The sequence below is a fragment of the Panonychus citri genome, unplaced genomic scaffold (genome assembly GCF_014898815.1).
Source record: "Panonychus citri isolate SS breed McGregor unplaced genomic scaffold, ASM1489881v1 Contig00072, whole genome shotgun sequence".
NCBI lineage: Eukaryota > Metazoa > Arthropoda > Arachnida > Trombidiformes > Tetranychidae > Panonychus > Panonychus citri.
The window spans coordinates 762,597-788,454 of NW_026515477.1; the positions used below are offsets into that span (position 1 = coordinate 762,597).

General features: G+C 32.2%; 5 protein-coding genes, 1 long non-coding RNA gene and 1 pseudogene across 7 annotated transcripts; 5 read left to right on the forward strand and 2 right to left on the reverse strand.

Annotated features, from left to right (window-relative positions):
- Positions 1 to 192: 192 nt before the first annotated feature.
- Positions 193 to 11,297, forward strand: LOC128386600 (mucin-5AC-like). Its single transcript, XM_053345660.1, is given in 6 exon segments — positions 193 to 749; positions 1,053 to 1,687; positions 6,454 to 8,267; positions 9,822 to 10,443; positions 10,727 to 10,912; positions 10,915 to 11,297. Coding segments are annotated over 5 exon segments (2,964 nt in total). The 5' UTR covers positions 193 to 749; positions 1,053 to 1,576; the 3' UTR covers positions 11,146 to 11,297.
- Positions 11,298 to 12,376: 1,079 nt separating this feature from the next.
- LOC128386599 (splicing factor 3B subunit 3-like) lies at positions 12,377 to 16,712 on the forward strand. 2 transcript variants are annotated; one of them, XM_053345658.1, is made up of 5 exons: positions 12,377 to 12,761; positions 12,826 to 12,919; positions 13,120 to 14,276; positions 14,350 to 14,661; positions 14,846 to 16,712. In XM_053345658.1, the coding sequence occupies exons 1-5, from the start codon at positions 12,459 to 12,461 to the stop codon at positions 16,622 to 16,624; spliced, it is 3,645 nt and encodes a 1,214-aa protein (XP_053201633.1). In that variant the 5' UTR covers positions 12,377 to 12,458; the 3' UTR covers positions 16,625 to 16,712. The 2 variants fall into 2 exon arrangements, with proteins under 2 accessions (XP_053201633.1, XP_053201634.1); XM_053345659.1 differs by lacking the exon at positions 12,377 to 12,761 and having other exon boundaries at positions 13,120 to 13,138; positions 13,234 to 14,276.
- On the reverse strand, positions 16,710 to 17,135 carry LOC128386612 (uncharacterized). Its single transcript, XR_008324911.1, has 2 exons — positions 16,902 to 17,135; positions 16,710 to 16,839 (listed from the first exon to the last, which is right to left on the reverse strand). It is a non-coding gene; the product is annotated as an uncharacterized LOC128386612 (long non-coding RNA).
- Positions 17,136 to 17,151: 16 nt separating this feature from the next.
- On the forward strand, positions 17,152 to 18,127 carry LOC128386608 (ubiquitin carboxyl-terminal hydrolase isozyme L3-like). Its single transcript, XM_053345668.1, has one exon. The coding sequence runs from the start codon at positions 17,272 to 17,274 to the stop codon at positions 17,995 to 17,997; it is 726 nt and encodes a 241-aa protein (XP_053201643.1). The 5' UTR covers positions 17,152 to 17,271; the 3' UTR covers positions 17,998 to 18,127.
- On the reverse strand, positions 18,102 to 19,166 carry LOC128386609 (tropomyosin Per a 7.0102-like; annotated as a pseudogene).
- A 639-nt stretch (positions 19,167 to 19,805) lies between these two features.
- On the forward strand, positions 19,806 to 22,941 carry LOC128386602 (lysosome membrane protein 2-like). The gene is given in 5 exon segments (XM_053345662.1): positions 19,806 to 19,982; positions 20,924 to 21,092; positions 21,164 to 22,328; positions 22,331 to 22,566; positions 22,683 to 22,941. Coding segments are annotated over 4 exon segments (1,575 nt in total). The 5' UTR covers positions 19,806 to 19,982; positions 20,924 to 20,987; the 3' UTR covers positions 22,752 to 22,941.
- A 148-nt stretch (positions 22,942 to 23,089) lies between these two features.
- On the forward strand, positions 23,090 to 25,687 carry LOC128386604 (cholesterol 7-desaturase nvd-like). Its single transcript, XM_053345663.1, has 6 exons — positions 23,090 to 23,784; positions 23,851 to 24,181; positions 24,262 to 24,342; positions 24,409 to 24,509; positions 24,616 to 25,047; positions 25,106 to 25,687. The coding sequence occupies exons 1-6, from the start codon at positions 23,653 to 23,655 to the stop codon at positions 25,259 to 25,261; spliced, it is 1,233 nt and encodes a 410-aa protein (XP_053201638.1). The 5' UTR covers positions 23,090 to 23,652; the 3' UTR covers positions 25,262 to 25,687.
- Positions 25,688 to 25,858: the final 171 nt, after the last annotated feature.

The following is a 25,858-nucleotide window of genomic DNA, read 5'->3' on the forward strand; positions in this document are numbered from 1 at the left end:
ATCGAACCAGTATCAGGTAGTAAAAGATTATATAAGAGTAAGAGTAGATTAATTGTCGATTAAAAGTTAAATTGTAGCAGAAAATCTCGTTAAACTAGTTAGTCTTTTGTAATTGAATTCAGTTTTTTTTTCTTCATCTTTAGAAGCAAAAAAAGTTTAACTTCATCATCCGAATTGCTCTGCTTTTTGATCGCGATGAAGATAAAGATGAAAAAAACATACGAACTGAGAGTTGATTTAAGGTGTTGATCGAGATATAGAGCAACTCACTGATCTGAAGTATCTTGATTAACTAAATTGTTGAAAATCATCCGAAACCTGTTGACCCGATATTGAACATTCATCTCATTCTCCTCCTTCTCATCCTCCTCCTCTTTCTTATCTTCATCATCCCTCCTTTCTTTTTCCATCATCATCTTTTTTTTCTGATTATTCTGATTATTGTTAATTCTAATCATCAACTGTCGAGTTGATTTCGTTTCATTCATCAACAAAGTGACTTTCAAACAAAATGAATTTTCATAATTTTCTTAATTTACTCTTTTCTCTTTGTGACAATTTGGTCGTACAAACGTGCTAACAATTACATTTGTTACTTGATTTAGATTACGTGCAACAATTAACTTTAATAGCTTGTTAATTCTCTGCACTAGTTTAATCTTAATTAATACAATTAACTTTCTCATCACAAAAAAAGCAAAAGGAAGGAGCGGTCATCGATCTTGGCTCTACTGTGAGTGGACCTAAAAGTAGCCAATTGTTTTTCCTTTAATTGTTCATATTTAGAACCTTTTAACAAGTAATCAACTAAATTAACCTTTTTCTCGGTCTTCTCTCTTTTCCCTTGACTATTAATATCATTATTTTATTTGTGTGTCTACTAATTGTTGGGTAAATTAACAGTTTGCTTAATTTTCTGGTTACTCCATTTTAATTGTCCTCCTCTCGAATCTTAATCATAACATTAACTTTTCTTCATTAAGTTTTACTTTCTCTCACTGGATTGTTATTATTATTTAACCATCAACACTTTTCTCTGTATCCAATTGTAGTTTCAATCAACAATCAAATTTGTCCAATGATTTGTTAATTATTTGGAAATGATTTACCAATGTGTTCATTTAAATGATCAACATCAATATACTTACAATTTACATCGTTACAATTGTTATCCTTTTTGTTTTCTTTCATCAATTAGAATCTTCAAATCTTCAAGTTTAACCAATTTTCCAATCAATTAACTAACTGGATTATTGAAAGAATAATTAAATCATCATCATCAAGTGATAATCGAAAGTGTCAACACCTTAATCAACATCAATCGAATCAATAATTGACCGGAAGTTTGGAAAGAAAATTTTCCAAGTTATTCCAATAAGATGAACGTAATTGTTTTCCAACAAAATTTATCTTAAATTGTGATTTACCTTTTTTACTACAATTAAGTTGATTATTTACAATTAAGAATTAGCTTGATATAAGTTATCCCATTTGGAACATTGTTTTTATTTCAACTGTTTTGTGTTCAATTTTTAATTGAAAAAAAAAGACAGAAAAAGTTGATTAGTAAAACAACATGAAATCAACTAATTATTACATTTTATGGATATTGATTGCAACAATTATCACCATTAATCAAGCTAACAAAATTGGATTAAAAGATAATAGTACTTGGAGTAAAAAAATAGTAAGTTTCAATTTCATTTTCTAATTGTTAATCAATGGTTAATCAACGAAAAGCAAAAACTGATCAAATCAATCATCCCAATCAATTGTAAGTTATTATAACAGCCATTTGTTTAATTACAACATGAGCTCACAAAATGATTAACTTGATTGTTATCATTTGATTTACTTATCTATCAAAATCAATTAATTCCAACAATCAATTCAATCAGTAATTACCTGTTATTGTTGTGCTGTTATTGCTTCAGGCCAGTTAATTAAGATACGATATTTACCTTGACCAGCCCAACAATTAATTGTTACAGATTATCATTCAAAGAAAAATTTCAATCAATGGCCTTGAGAGAGAGAGAAATTAATTAATAGCAAATTAACAATTAAACAATTTACAATTTACAATTTTCTACCAACAATCAAATATATTATCATCGTTAAATTGATTCATAGATGAGTTTAATAATTGTTACAATATTTATATTGATAAACTTACAATTTCAAGGTTTTTCTTGATCACAATCACAATCACAATCAACATGATGATATTAACAATCAAGATAATAAATTGAAATGATAATAGTGACAATGAAAACAGGTAGAGATGATTATTAAAATAATGATTGTTATCAATATAATGATTTAAGATTATAATTTAGCTTAATGATTAACAATCAAGTCTATTGCCCTTTGATTACCTTTAATATTCATCTTGATTTAAAGTAATTAGGTGTTTGGGTAAACTTTTTTTTCTGGTTTAAACTTCAATCACATTTACCTGATAACTTTTTGATTGTGAACCCAATTTAGCTGTTAATCAACTAATTCACTTTCCAGCATCTTTTTCATCAAAACTTTTAATACTTAATCATTATTATCATCTTTCTCTACCTTCATCATCAATTTTAGATTATTACAATTTAAATATACTCTCGAACCTTGTCTAATAATATATAATAAATAATTCTCACTTTTATTGATCGACAATTTAATTGTGATGACATTTAATTTAGAAGAGAATAGAAAAGTTTGATTAAAAGTTTTGTTTGTTTATCCAAAGAAATTGATAAATTTATCAAATGTAATTATGTTATTTTTGATATTCTTTGATTATTATTATTATTATTATTCTTGATTGTTGTTGATTGTTGTTGATTGTGATAACAAATCGTTACTGTTTATTGTAGCGGTTAACAATAAATTGCGTGAAGTGTATTGATGATTAGTAGGAAAAAGATGATTAGAAAGTTAACAGTAAAGTAATTGATGATTTCTAATCAAAATTATAATAACGTTTCAATGAACGTTTACTAATCGTCAGAACGAATCATCGTTGTAACGTTATCACGTCCGTTGATAACGATTTTTGTTTGTTGAAATAATAATTTCGCTAACTAATTGTTACTTTATCATTATTATCACCACCTAAATCATGGTGATAAACAATCAACAAACAATAACATACCTTACATTCATAACTAATCCCAACCCATTATCATCATCATCATCATCATACTCAATGATTATAATCCTGTTAATTAAGATAATTGTTTTCTTGTATCAACTGTATAACCGATTGATTTGTTTCTTAAATCATAACGATTGTCACAATTAATTCATTTAATTGTCTCATCAGGTCAAATTGTTTAACTCATTGGGAATCATGATAACCTTATTCCAATGAGTTCTCAGAATGAACAAAACTTTCCTTCATCATCTTCATTTGATTAGTTGATTAATATCAATTGATTTAAGAGAATTGAAATTTTTCCCATTTCAGGTCAACAATTAAAACTAAATCATTTAAATTCTCTATTAAATTGGTTATTGATCGTCTTTATATCAGACAGATTTATTATTAACTTCTTCTTTCTCATTGTCTGTCTCTCGAAATTATTTAGAACTGAATTAGAAATTTTCATCGAACTCTCGACTTTCACATCGAATTGATGAAAAAAAAGTTCACAAAGACAAACGATGTTTATTGATTGATTGTGAAGAAAATATTTCTACAACAATTAAATTGTTTCTCCAAGAATCAAAATATATTGTGAATATTTTGATCGGTAAAAAAATTCATTGAACCATTTACCTTTTACCTGAGTTTTGAATGAAAAAATGTCTGATCGCTTTGAACGAGGTCAAAATGTTTAAATTGTGAGGATTAACTGTTGATCATGTTGTTAATGATTTAATCACTTTCTAATTAACGTTTCTATCTCTCTCTCTAACAACATTACAGAATCAATGTAAACTCATGAAATTAACAATTAAATTTGATCATTGCTGATGATAATTTAGGAAATTATGATCAAGTTCAATTAGAGTATAATGATTAACAATTAAGTCCATTTGATGATTTACATCAATTCTCATCTTAACAGTTAACCTTGTTAAACTTTTAATCTCCCCTATTAATTAAACGATGAAAAATTAGGAAGTAAATTAACTAATTGTGATGAGGTCAAGTAAAAGTGAGACAAATTATTATTAGGGAAATGAGCTGATAAATTGACCATGAAAGTTACTTGAAATTGAAGCTCAATTTATATTCACTTGATTATGTTGATTGAATTGTTAATCTAACGCATCTCAATCAATGTAAATGTTTAATGTAATTACAATTAGTGTTTAATTGAAAAAAAAGACAGTTAACTTTTGATTCGTTGACATCGTTAGGTCAATCTTTAATTCACTTTCTTAATGATTAGTTGATTGTGACGAAAGTGAAAAGAGAGAAAGCAATTGATAAGTTTAATTTTAATTCACTTAATGAGGACAAACAATTGGATTAGTAATCAATTCATTAATTGAATGGATAATTGTTATTATATCTGTTTAATTGTTGTACAATAAAAAAGCGGAGAAAAAAAATTGATGAGTAATTAATGATTAGCTTAATTAAGGTTTGATTGTGTTAAGAAAGTGATTTACTATTATGATACAAATTATATAAAAGTTTAATTCTAATTGTTCAATTGAATAATTTTCTCATGATTAAAATAATAATAGTGATGTTATTTTTTTTCAGGGTTAATCAAAATTGATCATTATGGTTGTGATTATGATTAATGTTTACCTAATAATGATTGTTTCATATTCAAACACAATTAACTTTTTAGTTTGATGGGTTGTTAATCAAATGATGTAAGAAAAATTAACAATAAAAAAAATCAACAATTAGGTTAATCAAGAAAAATGAATCTACCAAAATGTTGAAACAGTCATTTGATTACCTTGAATGATAATGATTATTATTGTTGATTAAAAACATTAGCCTGATTAAGAAATAAACAATTAGTTGATCATTCATGATAATCAACAATTTCTGTCAACGATAGTTAATCACATTGACCAATCTTAGAGACTCAACACTTGAATAGTAATAAAAGTTTAAATGATAATCATTTGTCATATTCAAAGATAAAGGTCATTGGTGAAAGAACGTGTTTGAAGGTCATTTCAAGAACGTTCTTGTTTATTGTCAAATCTCAACCTTTTACCTGATAAAATAATCAACAAGAAAACTTACCTGATGATCATTTAGAATGACGAGATTCGCATATTTAAATTTTCGTATTCTTCACTTAAATTGGAGTAAATTTCGTCGAGAGTAATGTCAATGCTGTTAAAGTAACTTTGATCGAGTAGAAGATTTTTGACCTCAATGACCTTGAAGTTTTCTATTCCGAGTTCTTCAATATTTAATAGCATCTATACAAAGTTCGACCTCTCTAGAGCGAATAGGTCCTAAGGTATAACTGAAAATCAGTTGAGTTCGAGAAATTTTCTTTTCACTTCCGTAAAATGGGACAAAATATTCCCAACGTATAAAAAGTGTCACCACAAAGTAGATAGTAAATGCTATTTACTGATATTCAGTGAAGCTCTTTAGTGTAAATGGTTTGGCCTCAACCGAACTTCGAACTTTTTATCGAGAAAATGGTCCAGCGTGAAAAGTATTAGGTCTAAGAAAATCTCTAGTGACAATCGAATCAATTTAAGTACCATTCCTTGCCCGTTAACGACCAACAATTAAGCAATTTTGATCCTAATTTACATCCTAATCTCAGGTAAGATAATCCTAATTGTAACTTCCCTTTTTGTCTGAAATTTACTGAACAAGCCTTTAGTTTCATCTTAATTGTTTGCTGTCTGTTGGGTTAACCTGAAAATTTAAATTACGAAAGTGAAAGCAAATGATTAACTTTTTGTTTCTGGTTGATTGTTTCAAGAATTAATTTTTTTCTCTCTCTCTTTCTTGATTAATCATTACGTTGATTCTTGTGCTTTTTAGTTGAACTTTTTTTTTTCTTTAATCATTTCAAGTTATCATGATGATCATCATGATCATCATGTCGACGGGATGTAATAATAACCTGTTGTGATTAAACCATCGTCTGAACAGTTAACCATTTAAGTATTTAATCAAATGATTAAAATTGAAACACGAAAATTAAAACCCATTTGATGCTCATCGTTTTTATTTTTATTTTCTTATTGACTTAAGAAAAAGTTTAATCATTAAATTTGATCAAAGTTAATTAATACAATTTGATTGCAAGTAATCATAATGATTAACCCTCAATAATTAATTTCTGTTTACAATTATTAATAATTGTTAATAGTAATTTAATTAATGGTTAAAACTTTGGTTTTAATTTTGGTCTTGTTGGTGTTTGATTTTCACGATTTTTGCTCTCGTTTGATTGACAGTGATCTTTAAAAGTTAATTGTTGCAATATTATATTGATTTAATTTGTTTTTCTTCAGGTGAAACGACGTCTTAATCATGATGATCAATTGTTGGATGATTTAAATGACGATTCAGATGGAACATCATTTTATTTTCTTCCACCGAAAACGTTAAGAGGAACAGCGAATCGATATGTTTCTCGATATATTCAAGAATCGAGTGCTAATGGAAATGGTGATCTCTCTTATTTAGAATCAGATGAAGAGATCAAACCATCTTCATTATCATCGACAATTAATTCTGGTCGATCATCTATATTACCCAATGGTCGACCAGGTCGAATGCGTGTTCGTAGGGTTGAACAATCTTCAGGCGATCATTTGATTGAACCTCATTCAGAATATAATTTTGACGATATTATTGTGCCAAACAGTTCATCTTCATTATCAGCCAAAAGAATCAACCTCAATGTTAATTCAACATCTTCATTAGATGGTAATAGTAATAATAATCAGAGATCTCGACCAACTTCATTTGGTACTCGACGTCGAGTTAAAGTTAAAGAAACCGAACCTAACAGGGAACCCGGAACTGATCCGATATCTCATTTCATGGAAGTTGATATGAAAGAGAATGAAGAAGGAGACAAAGAATTACTTGATCCAGGATCGAGTGAAATTCGTGACACAATTGAGCCCAGAGGCGGTCAACAATTTCGACAGACTCTTCGTAATTCTGAATCACCTGTGAGCTCCATCAATTCTGGATTATCTCTTGATCCATATTCGCGATTTAAAAATGCCGATAATGACTTTGAAGAGCCACTGCCAAGACCTCAGGTGACATCTTCAGATTCTGAGACTATCGGTACTGGTAGACAATCAAATCCTCAATATCGACCCAATTATGAACATTACGAATCACGAGGTGGATCATCATCATCTTCTTCTGGAGGAAGAGATACTATTGTTGGCGGTGGATTAGAAAGTGGATTTACTGGTATTATTCCAGGTTCTTCTTCATCCTCATCATCTTCTTCTTCTTCTCCCTCCTCTTCGTCTTTATCTTCCTCTCGTCATCATCCTTCTCTTATTCGTTCGACTGAAAACTCTGACCCTGTTCGTGGTATTCGTGCTCGTTACTTTAGACCCCAAACTGTTGGTGATTATCGTCAATCAAATCATGCTTATATTAGCGGTAATCGACTTCCAACAATTCTAATTCCAAACCAGGATATACGACAACAACTTCCTCGTCCCTACTATGTGACAACCTCACCACCCACTCTAACATCTCCTCCTCTTTACACAACTTATTCTGATCTAAGTTTATCAGGATTATCTGGTTATCAATCAAACCCGTCATCAGATTTTGACCTTAGACCACAGAGACCAAGTCGAGTTGAACCTGCTCGAAGACCACCAGCCTCTCATTATCGAACCATGGTTGCTGATCATCTAATCGACGAAGATGAAGGATATAATGTTCGAGGTATTACAACAGTCTCACCTCCACCAACCAGGCCATCGACAATCAGAACAACCCGAACAACAACAACCACCACAACTCCATCAACCCCCATTTCGCGAGTTGAACCAATCTCACGAGATTATAATTATGGTTATGATGCTGATCGAACTCGACAACCAAACTATGATTACTCTGATCAACCGATTCACCGTCAGAATCCTCAAGCTAATCAAAGAGGAAGTAACAACAATCGCCAATCAAATGAGCGATCTTATCGAAATCAATTTTATTCCCAAGCCACTGCAACAACAACCTCGACCACAACAACGACGACAACAACAACGCCCAAACCAGTTCAACGATATAACAACAATAATAATTTCGAGCGGACAAATGACCGAGGTCAACCTCCTAATTACAGGTTCGTCTTTATCTGAACTTTTCCTTTGCCTCAATTTTTCACTTCCTGACTAAAAACACACACACAAATTAATCTAATTGACAATTATATTAATCAATATTAATGAGAATAGACTTTACCAACAATTAACATTAACATTTATGATTAACTTATATACAATTATTATTAATAGAATCCATGATCGGATGGATTTAATTGCTTCAGTTATTGGCCTGATTTCATATCGCTTTTGATATTCACTTTCAATCATTAGTTTGGATTAGATTAAATTGTTGCTGTTCCTTTGATTAACTGATTTAAGGTGGGAAAATGTTGATTGTTGACAGTTTATTTGTATTATTATTTTGATGTTTCTCTTGATTAGTAATATAAATATTTTCAACTCTTAATTGTGATTACTTGGATTGGGTTTGTTTGTTTCTTTGATTGTTGCTGATTTAAATGTGATCACAATTCAAGTGTAAAAATTGTTGAAAACAAATTATAACAACAAAATTAACGAAAACAAATTAACTAATTTAACTTTTTTTTCCAACTTATAATTACAATTACAATCATATAAAGTTTGATTATTTTTACCAATATTAATACTTGCTAATAGGTTTGGCTTTTTTAGTTAATCTTTATATACTTTAATTACAATTGACTTGATGAATTAGATTAATTTTGATTAATCAGTATTCAATTTAGTGATTTAACTAATATTTTTATCACAATAATGATTAATATTTAAGTCAATCATTTGAAAATTAGGTTCAACTTTTTTACCAATCATTTTAATAGTTTAATTTATTGATCATTGTTAAATTGTAATGGACAAGATTATTATTAGAGGAAATGTATTTACTATTAGTTGATTTAATTGTAAACACGATTTATATTATAATAGTAATGATAATCAGCATCTTGATGATACATATTTATTAATATGTTGGTCACTTTTTTATTTATTTATTATGTTGTTTAGGTCAATGGTTCCGGTCAATTAAAATAAATTGTTCAATTGTGTTCATTTTGATTTGAAATTGATATTTGCTATTTGAATGAGAAAACAAAATCAATTGTTTATCAAATTGTTTGATAAAATTGAGGTTTTATTTAACTCATGTAATCATGTTGAATCGTGATTTGTTAAATTGATTGTGATTATAATATAAAATTACAGTTATGATTATCATTTAAGTTGAGGTAAAATTATCAAATTGCTGATTATGTAAAAGATTTTAATCAAATCAATCTGATTTTATCTAAATTTTTTTGATTCAGTTCAGACGCATAATCATCAGTCTTGATTGTTAATTGTTTATGTCATTATTTGGTTAGTTGATCAAATTTAATTCATTTTCTAAGGAAAACAGGAAAAGTTAATCGAGTGTTAATCTTGTACCAGAAGGAGATTAACATTAATCACTAATAATTTGTGTGTCAGTTGATTATCAATAATCTTTTTTTTCGAGTTTTTAATCAACTTAATGATAAGATTAACAATTATTGTCTCTATGGGATAATCAATCTCGTTTTTGTTTACTTGGTCAATTTAATTGCTATTTTTAGGTCTGATTATGATTCCGCGCCGATGACAGCAACAGTCGCCCCACCAAATGACTCAGAATCGCCTAATTCTGGATCAGGATTTCGTATTCGACCTGCAGGTCGACCATTAGGTGGTCGTCGTCGACGTAAACGACCAAGAGCTCAAATTGCCGCTAATCAAGGACCAGTGAATGGACAAAATAGACAACCAACAACCACTACAACCACAACTACAACAACCTCCGCTCCACCTCCAGCTCCATATTATTACGATGATTATGATGATAATGAAGATTACGAGTACGATTATCAGCCGACCACCACAACAACCGTTCGTCCTCGACGTAAAGGTAGACGAGGTCAAGGAGGTCGAGGCCGACAACGAACCAGCACAACCCCGTCAACAACAACCACCACAACAACCACAACACCAGCACCCACAACAAGGACACTATCACCAGGCTATAAACACCGAGCCGACAAGAGGATAATTGATTACATGGCTGATCCCAATTTCCCTCATGAATTAAAAGGAGCTGATTTAACTGATTACCCATTTTACATTTCCCTACCAACCGAAATTAACTTTAATTGTGAAGGTCGACATGATGGTTATTATGCTTCCATTGAACATAAATGTCAGGTAACTTTGAACAATCAATTTAATTGCTCTTCTTCTCAATCTTCATTAGTATTATTATTTAATTGTTTCGTTTGCCTTAATTTCATTTTTCTCGGCTCTTTAAATTCACTTAAATAGTAAACATTTGACTTTTAAATTTTGATTGATTGCTGAGAAAACTTTTATAATAAGCTTGATGGCTAAAATAATAATCTCATTTCTCACCTCACAATTAGCTTGGTACAATTTAAATGAATTAAAACAATTGTTAATTACTTTTCTTTTTTTGCTTCTTCTCATTCAGGTTTATCATCATTGTGCCATTGGTCATCGATATGATTTCTTATGTCCAAATTATACTCTATTTGATCAGACAACATTTACTTGTCGTTTCGTTAATACAGTTGATTGTTTGAAATCAGAAAATCATTTTAATCGTAATGACGATTTATATGTTGAAACAACGGAGAAACCGGAAAATAATGATAAACCAAAATCCAAAAGGAAAAGGAAAAGGAAAGAAACAAAAGAGACGAAGAGGAAGCAATTAAATCGGAAGCAAGTTCAAGAATTAATGAATCTCCAATTGTTTCAACACAATCAACATTAACGACAACAATTAATTATACTACTAATAGTAATCATGATAATAGAAGTGATAATTTTAGTAATAAGACAAAAGTGAAAAACAAACTTGATAAAAGATTGAAAAAAGTTTCGTGATCAAAACAAACACCGAAAAAATTGTAATATCAATGCGATTGAGAGATCAACAAGTGGAAAGTTAAACACAACATCAATTAACCGCTAATTGTTTATAATCATTAAATCAATAGATTCTAAATAAATTATATTATGTTTTCATGAGAAGAAAATGTTTGTTCATTATTTTGAAATTCGCACTTCTCGTAATCAATTTATTTCGGTTTCTCTTGTTCTTAGTAACCAAACCGAAATCAGGTCCATATTGGCCTTTCGGGCGACTAGTAGTTCCAAAGATAATCTGTGAAAGATTATTTAGCAATTGGTTCGGACTCATGATGATAAGTAAGTTTGTTTTAATCTATTAATTTGGTACTTTTGATTGAGTTATGCGATTTTAATGATGATAATTTTCTAGCTTGAACCCTCTGTGATTTGCTATTACTCTAAGAAGTTCTGATAATTTCGTTATGATGTTTAGATTTACTTTTTTAAGTTGTCGCTGTTGGTATGATATATACAGTATTTAACTAAAAGGTGATGTGATGTTATAAGTGTCCATTGTATCCATTTGGTGATTTTCTCTTTCCGGTGATCTAAATTTTTGTGTTTTCTTTTCTTTTTTTCTCAAATGGACGCCATGATAATAACTAACTTGAAACTAGAAGAGAGTGAATAGATTTTTATAATATTATGTACCATGCAATCCATTAACTATTTACTATTGTTGTTATTACTCTTTTGAACCAACAATCTTGGATTAATTGTAGTAAAATTTGCTGATTGTTATTCATCATCTATTTTACCATCATCTTTATCTCCATCTTCCGAGCTGATTCAAGATGGTAATCGACCATTGGAAAGTATTGATCTTTCTTTCAATGGGATGTCTTCTGTTCCTGATGAGCTTTTCTGCCAACTTTCCAACTTAGCTGTCATCAATCTTTCCAATAATTTGTTCACCGATGTAGTATCCATTGGATTTTCATCTTCTGTTAAACGTTCATCTTCATCTAAAAACAATAACAATAATAATAATAATGGTAGTGGTCAAAACTCTAGTTGGTCCCATTGTTCAGTTAATTCTACAAGCCAATTGGATTTATCTTACAATCGTCTCGCAGTTTTAACTGAATTATATTCTTATTATTTTTTCATGAGAAGAAAATGTTTGTCAATTATTTTGAACTTCGCGCTTCTCGTAACCAGTTTAGTTCGGTTTCTCTTGTTGCTTAGTAACCAATCCGGAAGCACGAGTGGAGGTTTCATTTTTTTTGTTCTTGCTTATAGTTAATTGTTTTGTTTCTTGGTTGGTTTTATTAACCAAAGTTATCATGCATCTGTATAACATTACCCTGCAAAGGGCAAGTGGTATTACTCATGCCATCCATGGGAACTTTGCGGGTTCTAAACATCAGGAAATCGCCATTTCCAAGGGCAGAACTTTGGAATTGATTAGGCCTGATATTAATACGGGTAAGATTCACACCCTTGTTTCCGTTGAGGTTTTCGGTATAATCAGGTCCATGTTGGCCTTTCGGTTAACTGGTGGTTCCAAAGATTATTTAGCAATTGGTTCGGACTCTGGTCGGATTGTTATCCTTGAATATAATCCTACTAAGAATGTTTTTGAAAAGGTGAGTTGATGTTTTTTTGCTTCTTTGTTTTGATGTTTTTTAATTTGTAAGATTTGATTTTTAGGTGCATCAAGAAACTTATGGAAAAACAGGGTGTCGTCGAATTGTTCCTGGACAATACTTAGCTATCGATCCTAAAGGAAGAGCAATGATGATAAGTAAGTTTGTTTTAATCTATTAATTTGGAACTTTTGATTAAGTTATGCGATTTTAATGATGATAATTTTCTAGCTTGAACCCTCTGTGATTTGCTATTACTCTAAGAAGTTCTGATAATTTCGTATTCTTTTGTTAAGATATTTTTATTTTTGTTGAGTTGCACGTTTTATTGATGCTAATTTTTTATTACTCTTTTCAGGTGCTGTTGAAAAACAAAAGTTAGTCTACATTTTAAACAGAGATAGTCAAGCTCGTCTTACAATCTCTTCTCCTTTAGAAGCTCATAAGTCTAATACTTTGGTATATCATACAGTTGGTATTGATGTTGGTTTCGATAACCCAATGTTTGCCTGTCTTGAAATGGACTATGAAGAAGCTGATAATGACCCAACTGGTGAAGCAGCTCAAAGAACTCAACAAACTCTTACTTTTTATGAACTTGATTTGGGTCTTAATCATGTGGTTAGAAAGTACAGTGAACCATTGGAAGAGCATGGTAACTTTTTAATTTCTGTCCCTGGAGGAACCGATGGTCCTAGTGGTGTTCTTGTTTGTTCTGAAAACTATATTACCTACAAGAATTTCGGAGATCAACATGATATTCGTTGTCCGATTCCCCGAAGACGTAATGATCTAGATGATCCTGATCGTGGGATGATTTTTGTTTGCTGTGCCACTCATAAGACAAAGTCGATGTTTTTCTTTTTAGTTCAAACCGAACAAGGAGACATTTTTAAAATCACCTTAGAAACAGAGGACGAAACAGTCATGGAGATTCGTTTAAAATATTTCGACACAGTTCCAGTTGCCACAACAATGTGTGTACTTAAAACAGGCTTTTTATTTGTAGCCTCTGAATTTGGCAACCATTACCTTTACCAGATCGCCCATTTAGGTGACGATGATGATGAACCTGAACTAAGTAGTGCTATGCTACTTGAAGAAGGAGACACATTCTTTTTCAATCCAAGATCTTTAAAAAATTTAGTTCTAGTCGATGAGATTGAATCTTTATCACCTATCATGTCATGTCAAGTTGCAGATATTGCAAATGAGGATACACCTCAACTGTTGATGGCCTGTGGTCGTGGACCTCGATCATCACTAAGAGTCTTGAGACATGGACTGGAAGTCTCAGAAATGGCAGTTTCCGAATTACCAGGAACTCCTAATGCCGTTTGGACAGTAAAGCGTCGCGCTGATGAAGAGTACGATGCTTACATCATCGTTTCTTTTATCAATGCCACTTTAGTTCTCTCGATTGGTGAGACTGTTGAAGAAGTCACTGACTCAGGGTTCCTTGGGACAACACCAACTCTTGCATGTGCTCAGATTGGAAATGACGCATTGATTCAGGTTCGTAAAACATTACTAATCTTTTGAACGATAAATCATTATTTTTAAGTGTTTCATCTTTCTCTTCTTACAGATTTATCCTGAAGGTATTCGTCATATTCGTGCTGACAAAAGAGTAAATGAATGGCGGACACCCGCTAAAAGACATATCCTCAAATGTGCCATCAACCATCGCCAAGTTGTTATCGCATTGACCGGCGGTGAATTGGTTTACTTCGAAATGGATGTTAGTGGTCAACTTGAAGAATATACCGACAGAAAAGATATGACCTGTGATGTCATTTGTATGGCTCTTGGAGCGATACCTTCTAGTGAACAAAGATCTCGATTTCTGGCTGTGGGTCTTGCAGATAACACTGTAAGAATAATCTCTTTAGATCCTGATGTAAGTAAATCAATAATTTGTTGCCATTTTTTTTCGTTGAATATGATGATTTCCAATTATGTCCGTGTTTCAGCTGAATCACAATGTTGACACTATAATCCTGACTAAGTGTCCAATTCACAAACAAAACTTTATCCTGTTCCAAAAGTGACTCAATTTCTACTTTTTTCCCCTCTCTATTTAGGATTGTCTCTCACCATTATCCATGCAAGCACTACCCGCTACACCAGAATCTCTTTCAATCGTTGAAATGGGTGCTGGTACCAAAGAACTTAGAGATATTTCGAGTGAAAGATTATATCTCAATGTTGGTCTTCAAAATGGTGTACTTTTACGTTCCATTCTCGATAATGTCACTGGTGAACTTTCTGATACTCGTACTCGATATTTAGGTACTCGACCTGTTAAATTATTCCGTATTCAGATGCAAGGTTGTGATGCAGTATTAGCCATTTCCAGTCGCTGTTGGTTACTTTATTACCATCAAAGTCGTTTTCATTTAACCCCATTATCATACGAAACCCTTGAGTTTGCCTCTGGTTTCACATCTGAACAATGTCCAGAGGGCATTGTTGCCATTTCTGGTAACACTCTAAGAATTTTGTCTCTCGAAAAATTGGGAGCAGTGTTCAACCATCAATCTTTTCCACTTGAATACACTCCCAGAAAATTTGCCGTACATCCTGAAAGTGGTAATTTAATGATTATCGAAACAGATCATAATGCTTACACAGAGATTTCTAAAAAAGCTAGAAAACAGCAACTTGCTGAAGAGATGGTTGAAGCCGCTGGTGAAGCTGAGCAAGAAATGGCCGCTGAGATGGCAGCAGCTTTTCTCAGTGAAGATTTACCTGAAAATATTTTCGGTGCCCCTAAAGCTGGAGTTGGTCAATGGGCATCTCTAGTAAGAGTTATTGATCCCATCTCAGGCCAAACGCATCAAAAGGTACCATTCGAACAAAATGAAGCCGCATTTAGTATCTCTATTGTTCGTTTCTCTCAACACGGCGATGTTCCCTTCCTTTTAGTTGGCGTTGCTCATGATCTCAACCTTAACCCGAGAAAAGTTGCCGGAGGGAGCATTCATACTTACTCTATTTTAGAGGACGGTAAACGTCTCGAACTACTTCATACCACGTCGATTGAAGATGTACCTCATTCGATCTGCCCTTTTCAGGGAAGAGTTTTGATTTCAATCGGTAGATTATTAAGAGTTTATGACATGGGTAAGAAGAAACTACTTCGCAAATGTGAAAACAAACACTTCCCTTATTGTATCGTCTCTGTACATGCGATGGGAAATCGTATCTACGTTACCGATGTCCAAGAAAGTGTTTTCTTTGTTCGCTACAAAGCCGCTGATAACCAATTGGTAATTTTTGCTGACGATTCTACACCTCGTTGGGTTACGGCTTCTTGTCTCATCGATTATCAAACAATCGCCATTGGAGATAAATTTGGTAATTTCAGTATACTTAGATTACCTCATGGAGTAACGGATGATGTCGATGAAGATCCAACCGGTGTTAAATCTCTTTGGGATCGGGGATGGCTCGGAGGAGCTTCTCAAAAAGTCGAGACAATTTGTAGCTTTCATATCGGTGAAATTATACATTCACTTCAAAAAACTACTCTAATTCCAGGATTGTCAGAATTGATTCTTTATACTACTCTCTCTGGGACAGTCGGTGTCATGGTTCCTTTCTCATCACAAGAGGAACATGACTTTTTCCAACGAATTGAGATGCACCTTAGAAGCGAAGCTTCTCCTCTTTGTGGTCGGGAGCATCTCTCTTTTCGCTCATATTATTTTCCAGTCAAAAATGTCATCGATGGTGATCTCGTTGAACATTACAATCTAATTGACTTGAATAAACAAAAAGCCATTGCCGAAGATCTCGATTATATTCCAGCCGAAGTTTCAAAAAAACTTGAGGATATGAGAAGTCAATTTGTATTTTAACCTATGAGCTTTTAAAAAAAGCCTCAAATTGTAAATTATTAATGTAAATTTGTGTATTTATTTTGATAAAAATGATAAACTTGCATAACTTTTTCAATCAACTTTATTTTATACACATAATCTTAATCTACAATAATCTATTTACAAATTCACTTATCCTTTAATCTTTCAGCTTCGATTTCTTTAATTTTCCTATTAGTCTCTTCCTTCAAACCCTAAATAGAAATGAACAACAATTAAAACAAAAACGTGACAATTATTTCATCTTTTTACTTACATCTAAAGGTCGATAATATGAATGAACAGCTGATGAACCAAGAAGAATACAAACTCCCATGTAAACAGCTCGAATTACTGTTCTCTTATCAAAATCCATAACTAACAATTAATAAATCACAATTAACAAATCAAACAGTTAAACTGAATGTTCACTTTTCCATCAACAAAAACAAATGTGTTGAGAATAAGCTGATAAATCAAGTCGACGATTAGAAGCCGATGAGCCGATTAATCGACTACTCGGCAAAAGCTCCAATTGAACAACAATTAACATCTTACCCAAAGAAAACTGTCTCTTTAATCAGTCTAGTGTTTTGTTAACTAATCACAATTTATTTTTTCTTCAATCGTTACTTTTGACCTTTAAAATGGAAACAATTAGTTGGGTCCCTTTAGAATCTAATCCTGATATGATGAACAATCTGATTGACAATTTGGGTGTTTCATCTGAATGGAAGTTTGTTGACATTTATGGATTTGAAGAAGATCTTTTATCATTTATTCCTCAGCCTGTTTTGTCTGTTATATTGCTCTTTCCATGTGGTGAAATCGGTTCCCCAGACTCTCAGCCAGAATGTGACCGGAAACCCGACGAAAGCGGCGATTCACCCAAAGAGATGAGTGCAACTTGCAAGGATGAAAATGCGATTTACTTCATGGCACAAACCATTCAAAATGCTTGTGGCACCATCGCCATTATCCATTCCGTGGCTAATGTCATGGATTCTATCACTTTCACCGAGAATTCATCTCTGAAAAAGTTCATCGAAGACACCAAAGGATTAACACCTCTCGCAAAGGCTGAAGTCCTGATGAACACCGCCGTGATTAGTGATACTCTCCATGAAATAGCTCAAACTGGCCAAACCGAAGCTCCAGATCCAACTGCAAATACCGATTGTCATTTCGTTGCACTGACTCACATCAATGGTCATTTGTATGAATTAGATGGACGAAAACCCGGACCAATCAATCACGGGCCCTCTTCGCCAGCAACTTTCCTCAAAGACGCCACCAGAATTTGTCAAGCTTATCTAGATAAAAGTCCACAGTCTTTCAAGTTCAGTGCTTTGGCTCTTTGCAAAGATGTTTAATCATCGGCAATTACGGTTAATCAATTATTCACTTTTTCTATGAATCACATTTGTAACGTTTCGATAATTATTCTTTCATCAATTTGGTTTTACATCAATCGATATGAAATAAACTTTAATTTTATTGTTACTTCTTTTATACCTCAAACATTTGATTATTTACAAATTCGAATCAATTTATTGTTTGTTCTGTTGTTGTTTGGCGTTAATTTGCCTCAATTTCTCTGACTTTTGATTTAATTGCTCCAATTTCGCGATCATCTCTTGTTCTCGTCTCATACTCTTCTCTCGAGTCGCAGCGATTTCCGCTTCCAGTTCAGCGAATTTCTTTTGTTTCTCTTGATCTTGAGCTTCCATTTGTTCCTCTAAGGTCATCAGCTAATCAAGAAAATTTGTCGAGATCATTAAATTAGAATAAAACAATAACTGAAACATAGTAATTAAATCAATCGATTCAACTGAATTTGTGACTTACCTCTTTTCGTGCAGCCTTAAGACTTTCAGATTTTGCCTCAAGTAAACTGATTGTTGATGATAAATTAAGAGTTTTTGATTGAATCTACAAGAGAAGACAATTAAACAATAGGTTAATCTAATTCGATACAGTTAATCACACTAATTACCGTCTCAATACGATTCTTCTTGTTTTAATTTCTTCCATTGTTTTCATTTGGATTTCTTTTGCTTTTTTCAGTTTCTCTTCCATGGCAAGTAGTCGCTCTTTCAATGATCGAGCTTGATCTTCTACCTTTAATCAGAATTAATCATCAGTATATCTCAGGGAAACAATTAACAAATAGATTCAATGATAATTACATTAACTGCTCTTTCTTGGGCGATTCTCGTTAATTGCTCAGCAGTTTCAGCTCGATCTAAAGCTTCTCGTCGATCCTTTTCCATTTGCTCCATTGATTTCTCAATTGTATCCTTCATGATTAATTCTTGCAGGTAAATAACCAATTCACTAAAACTGTTTACAACAATTAACAGGATCGACAGCAATCAAGAACACACAGTAAACAGGTAAATCAAGTAAAAGAGGAAAAAAAAGGTAAACTGATCACAAATTTAATCTTCTAATACTTTTAAGATGATCAAGAATATCTAAACTTACACCAATTGAATAGAATGTGAGTTAATCAATGGTGTTTCCGAAAATAGATTATCTTGGAGTTAATCCAATTCTCTTAATTGCTTTCTACTTGATTTTCTTGTTGGCAGAAACGTAAATAAAAATATAATCCATTTCGAAGTGAATTTCGAATCCTGATCGGATGTAATTTCATGTAAATCGAAACTAATCAACGAACAAGTAGATTATAATTAGAGAGAGAAATTCAAACCATGATTATTTCGTGATCTCCATGAATTCAATGAAATGGAACTACAAATGAAGTGAAATTCATAGCATGATAATGTTTAGAACTCAATGGAACAATTAATAATCAGTGACAATTAGTCGGTTGCGAATCAAGGATTGAGAAAGATTGATATTCTTTGGTTAATATTAATTGTCTAGAGAATCAAGTTGATCGTATTATTCAAATATGAGAAATTAAATTGATTGGTTTTAAAATTATTCCTCGAGTCAACATGACAAGGTAATCGGTGGACATTAAACTCAATCAACAAATGATCAAGACCTTGATTACGTTAAAATTTAATCAACAGTATTACAGAATCATAACAGATTAATTGTCGATCCTATGATCAAATTTTCCTTCAACTTTTCCTCATTGAAGGTAAACTACTCCTTCCAAGTGATTGGTGTTTCTCTTAACAATTTTGTTTACAATTAAGCTGATTATACATCATTAGTAAATTGTTTTCCATCTCATCTGTTTTTATTACATTGTATCATCCTCATTAATCAATTGTACCCAATGAACGATCAACAATTTAACATTGATTAATATTTTTTTTTCATCTCATGTTAACCTACAATTTGTAAGTCGGAAATTAAAATCTTAACCATCAACAATTATGTAAGTTTTAAGTCTTATTTAATTGTGGACAATCAATTTAACAAGTAGATTATTCTCAATTAATCTAATTGTCAACAAACTTTCCAATTAATTATCTTGATTGTTGATAAATTTTCTAAATTGGAAGATAATATTTGATTTAATAAACGAATCGTAATTGTATTAACAAGATTAATCTGAGTTTTTCTTGTGAAATTGTCAATGTCCCAACTATAATCAACAACAATTAAGTCATGAAGATGATTGTTGGGATGCTTGAACAAGGTTAAATTGTGATCTTCTAATTGAGTTAAGTCTCGATCACAATCAAGGTCCAATTAGCGAGGTTAATGTGCATATAAATGTACAAATATTAATAATAATTTGAAGTTCTTATACTTTGCTTACGAGAAATTAACATGATCATGAAGTTTTAACATTGAACAATCAATGAAATTTTCCAAGGTGATTAAGAGAAAACGTTTCTTAAATTGTAAAAATTAATCTTCCGTATTAACGCAAAGTTACAATTTCCGTAACAATTTAAGATCTCATATGTTGATTAACAATGTAAACCAGATTAATTTGTTTTCTCTCGACATGTACATTGGAAATTTGCGTTATTAGCGCTTAGTGGCCTTCGAAAGACAAAACAACAAACGAGAGAGAGAGAGAGAGAGAGAGAGAGAGAGAGAGATAGAAAGATGGATGATAAATTTTTAAGAGAAAAGAGAAAGTCTTTCTTTATCTCTTTCTTTTCTTCATCATCTCCCTCTCTTCCTCTCTGTTGTTTTCACTCTGTTGTTGTTGTGATTTTGTTTAGTTTCCTATGAGTGATGAAACCAAAATGTAATATGACTGATTTTCCTCTTACTTTATGTAAGATCATCTTGAATTAAGTTAATTAGTCACTTTATTAACCTCACCCATTGTTTTAATCTTGATTCTCATCTTTGGTTTAGTCGATAATCATTCAATTATAATTATTTCTCCGCCATCTCTGGTTATTATTTATCTTTTTCCACTATGGGTAAATTGGTTGGTCTTCCGTTTTTGGCTTTCATCTTTGGATCCATTGGGTTTCTCGGTTTGTTTACAATTCCACCGATCGTGAAAACGATAATTAATCAGGTAAATTAAACTAATTAACTTTCATTTTCTCTTAAATATTGACTATTGTTTTGTGTCTTCCATTCCCAAAGAAAGTGGTTTTGAAAAATGGGTCAGTTCTTTACCCATTTTGGAAAGATTTACCTCTTCCTGTTTACCATAAATTTTATTTCTTCAACATCACTAATCCCGACCAAGTGGAATACGAAGGTGCTAAACCAATTCTAACGGAAATTGGACCATTTACCTATCGAGTGAAAGTGTTAAAATCAACAGTCGTCAATGAAAATGGTACAATAAGCTTTCGACAAACCAAGAGATGGTTTTTTGACAGAGAAAAGTCAATAATGGATGAAGAAGTGACCATCAACACTATAAATGCTCCTCTAGTGATAACCTTAAGTCTCTTGAGTAGAGTGTCACCTCTTGCACAGAAATTAATCGAAGACACCTTATCAATTCTGGACCATGGATTTATTATCGAGAAAAGTATCAAAGAATTGACCTTCGAAGGTTATAAAGATGTTCTCATGGCTTTGGGTCCCTTCATTGCACCCGAAGCAACCGCTGGTTATCATGGTAGATTTGGTTATTTCCACCATAAAAATGGTTCTGATGATGGTCTGTTTACTGTTTATTCCGGTGTTAATGATATGAGAAAGATTAACCTATTGACTCGGATTAATGGACGAGAGAGATTAAATATTTGGGCTGATAAACCAGAAAATGAGAGTTCATGTAACCGGTTTGATGATAGTACTTTGGGTGAGATTTTCCCTTCATTGAGAGATAATCCCACGAGAATCATTAAGATTTACACATCAGATTTATCGAGATCTCTTTCACTTATCTATCAAAAGTCCCACTACGCATTCAAAGGATTAGAAACCTGGAGATACAATTTCTCTGCCGATAATTTCGCCAATTCAACTGATTATTCACCTAATAAATGTTTCATCAGTAAAATGACTAGTCATGCCTTTGATGGATCAAACGGAAATTTACCTTCCGGCGTTTTTGATGCATCAGCCTCCAATTTTGGTTTCCCTATTTTCATGTCATCACCTCATTTCTATCAAGCTGATCCTTACTATTTAGATAGAGTTATCGGATTATCTCCTAATCCATTGAATCATTCAACTTGGATTGAAATCGAGCCAACCTCTGGGGCCACCGCAGCGACGACGATCCGTTTACAGATCAATTTAGGAATAATTGACAGCCATTTATTTAAACGAAGTCATCATATGCCGAACATCATTTTCCAGCTCTTTGGATGGAAGTTGAAACTTCACTTACTTCCGATCTTGTGAATAAACTTATCATTGCCAACACAATCTTATCACTAGTACCTACTCTAGTTTTCGCCATAGGTGTTGGTTTTGCTGGTTTAATCCTGTTTATCGCTTTTCTTCAATTGATTGTTCCCCAAAGAAGAATCAGATTTGCTGGTTGTTTCAATATTCTTACTTGTCATCTTTATAAAAGTGTCAAGGTACTTGATTAGATCAATTAACTGTAATCGATCTTTATTTCGGTTTAATCTAAGTTAATTTTTCTCTCTTTTTTACTTTGGTCCTAATTTTGATTTGATTTTCTTTTATTTCATAGGATGACGAGCAAACAATACTTGACTCTGATGAGATCAATGATAATCGAAATGATTTATTTACTAATTGATTCTTAACTAATTGACCCAAACACTATATCTGTGATACTTTAAGTGGCTGTCGCCGGACCCAATTTTTTACCATGGACACAATGAGACAAATTCAATTATGACTTTTTAATGACTTGAAGAAAATATCATGTAAATTAATCTTCATCTTCATCTTTTCTAATCAATAAACGTGCAGTTGAACTTTCCTGATTTTCTGGTTTCCAAGCTTTCTCCTGGTTAATTCTTGAAAATAATGAACTCCAATCAGTTTATCACGAAAGAGAGAAATCAGATAATTAATATTTTCTTTCTCAATCAGAGTAAAAATCACTTTTGCTCTTCGTCCTTATCCTATTGAACCTCCAATAGAAATACTTATCTCTCAAGACTCGAAGGTCAATTGATATTCAATCGACTTTGGTGATAACCAACCACAAGAAGATCAATCAAGTAATGGAAGAGATTTAAATCTCCAAATTAATCTATGGACAGATTGTCATCATTATCCAACGTCATCATCTCTACGAGATTTGATCTTGATTAACAATCGACGTTGGATTTATGATGAACTATCTACACGCAGGGTAACAAAAACATTGGAACACTTTGATTATCTTTATGTGCCATCAAAGATATTGAGAAATACCCTAATCTTAATCTTTTAAACCCAATGAGCTAATAAGGGTTTCTTAAAATTCTGGTTTTCACAGCCTATGGTAATTAATTTTCTCTTCGAATCTTGATAACCTCGTTTATCGCAAGATAATCAACAAACCGGTTTAAAGTTAATCGATGGTTTAAATTGACACCAAAACTAAAAACTCTCTCTACTTCTTGATTAACACAGAACTAAGTAATTCTGAATCAATATTGACTATCATTTTCTAGGTCAATCTAAATCTCTAACTGATCATTTGAATCATGGTGACATTTGATTCAATCTTGTCGTCATTAAGTTTTAATATTAATAGTTATGGTTTAGCGTTGATTATTTTTACTATTTGTCTCTTTGTTTTAATATTTTATATAAATAGACCGATAAATATAATCAGAGTAAGTCATTAATCAAGTGGTTAATTTTTGATTGATATTGAATTACTGTTTTTAATCATCTTCTAGGATGCTAATTGTGATAATATCGCCAATTTGAAACCAATATATTCTTATCCGAATGGTTGGATTGGTGTTTGTGAATCAATTTATCTGAAAGATCGTGAAATTAAACGTGTTGATTTCTGTGGTCATCGAATTATTTTATTACGATTGTCATCTTCCAATAGAAAACCTTATGCATTGGATGCTTATTGTCCTCATCTAGGAGCTGATTTATCGGTGGGTGGAAAAATAGTGAAAAACTGTGAGACTGATTGTATCCGTTGTCCATTCCATGGATGGTCATTCAAAGTTACTGATGGTCAATGTGTCGATGTTCCTTATACCAAAGACCGAAGTGAGTGTGTGACAATTTCTATGGATCAACAACCAAATCTATCAATTGAATTCATAATTTTCTTTACTATTAATATTTAGAACCACCAAACGGAGTAGCAATTAAGACATGGGAATGTCTGGAACTCAATGGGTTCATTTATGTTTGGCATCATAACGAAGGTAAAATTTACGATTAGTGATTGAATTCAATTTCGTTCTAACTCTCATTCATTGTGAATGATTTAGGTCTAAAACCAACATGGGTCCCTGAAGAAATCAAAGAGATCACAGTCAACAAATATAAGTATATGGGCCGAACTGAGCACATTGTCAACTGTCTAATCCAGGTAATGATTACGAGATAGCTATTATACCTGTTATTCACCTAGATAAATAATCGATCAATCGAACTTTTATTTCTATTATTAATTTGCTGCTTTTATATGGCACTAGGAGATACCAGAAAATGGACCTGATTTCGCTCATCTCAATGAGGTCCATGCACCGTCAGTTTTTGCAGGAGGAAAAGTTCAAACTAAGCACAACTTCGTGACCGATTCACTTATACATCGATGGGAAAGTTTCTGGCGAAAGGGTGAAAACGATGAAAGTCACAAAAGTTTTCTAAAATTGAAAACGATGTTCTACCTTTTGGGTTACAAGGTGCTCGTTGTCAAGTTCGACAAGTTAGAACAAGTTGGACCTGCGATTGTTAATCTGCATTTTAAATTCTCAGCTTTCGGGCTCAAATTAGAAGGTTGTTATATTCAAAACATTGTTCCAATTTCAATCCACAAACAGAAGATTATTCATCATTTGTACATGAAACCTTCACTAATCTCTCCGATTTTCGCTCAGTTTCTACTCAGATCTGAGGACATCATGGTAAGTCAATTTTGATTAAATTAATCAGAAATTTGCTAATTTTAGTAAAACTTATTAGCTTTTAAGAGACATCGAAATTTGGAGCAACAAGATTTACCTTACTAATCCTAAATTGGTCAAAGAAGAGGCTCAAATCCAATCGTTTCGCCGTTGGTACTCACAATTTTTCAGCAAACAATCAGGACCAACAATCAAGTTCGAGGATCAATGGTAAACTCACAAAATTTATGCGACAAATCAACAAAAGCTCAGCTTAATTGTCACATTTAACTTGCCTTGTTTAGGACAAACGAATATTTATCAATAATGATATCAAAATTGTTTTAATCAAGTGTATCAGTTCCTTTTCTAATCAAAATATTAATAATTAAATCATTTGTTACACGATCAAGCTATTCTTCTGATACGTGAATTAAGTCATATTGGGTGACTGGTAATGAGAGTCTTAAGAATAGCATACATACCAAAATATTATCAGGACTTTTTAAGTCTACGATCGACTAGAATAGCGTTTAAAGGTCGAAAGCGATTTTCTCTATTTACATTCTGATTGACCTAAACCGTAAAACCTAACGATTTATCCTTTTGGTCAACTTTACATATCATAGGGTATTTATGGATAAAATAAGGGAAATATCATGTAACTAATCTCCATATTAGGGTGTTCTTATCGATAAACTTGAAAGGGTTTCATAATTTTCTGGTTTTCAAATCTAAAATAATTCATTTTCTTAAACTTTTCTCTACGTATCTTGATCTTAATCTCATTTATCAACAGTTTATCGTAAGATAATCAACAAACCGGTTTAAA

Coding starts and splice junctions, on each gene's coding strand:
- LOC128386599 (XM_053345658.1), top strand. CDS start 12,459: ATGCATCTGTATAACATTACCCTGCAAAGGGCAAGTGGTATTACTCAT. Junction 14,277..14,349: donor GAAATGACGCATTGATTCAG/GTTCGTAAAACA, acceptor CTCTTCTTACAG/ATTTATCCTGAAGGTATTCG. Junction 14,662..14,845: donor TAATCTCTTTAGATCCTGAT/GTAAGTAAATCA, acceptor CTCTCTATTTAG/GATTGTCTCTCACCATTATC.
- LOC128386608 (XM_053345668.1), top strand. CDS start 17,272: ATGGAAACAATTAGTTGGGTCCCTTTAGAATCTAATCCTGATATGATG.
- LOC128386604 (XM_053345663.1), top strand. CDS start 23,653: ATGGTGACATTTGATTCAATCTTGTCGTCATTAAGTTTTAATATTAAT. Junction 23,785..23,850: donor GACCGATAAATATAATCAGA/GTAAGTCATTAA, acceptor ATCATCTTCTAG/GATGCTAATTGTGATAATAT. Junction 24,343..24,408: donor TGTTTGGCATCATAACGAAG/GTAAAATTTACG, acceptor TGAATGATTTAG/GTCTAAAACCAACATGGGTC.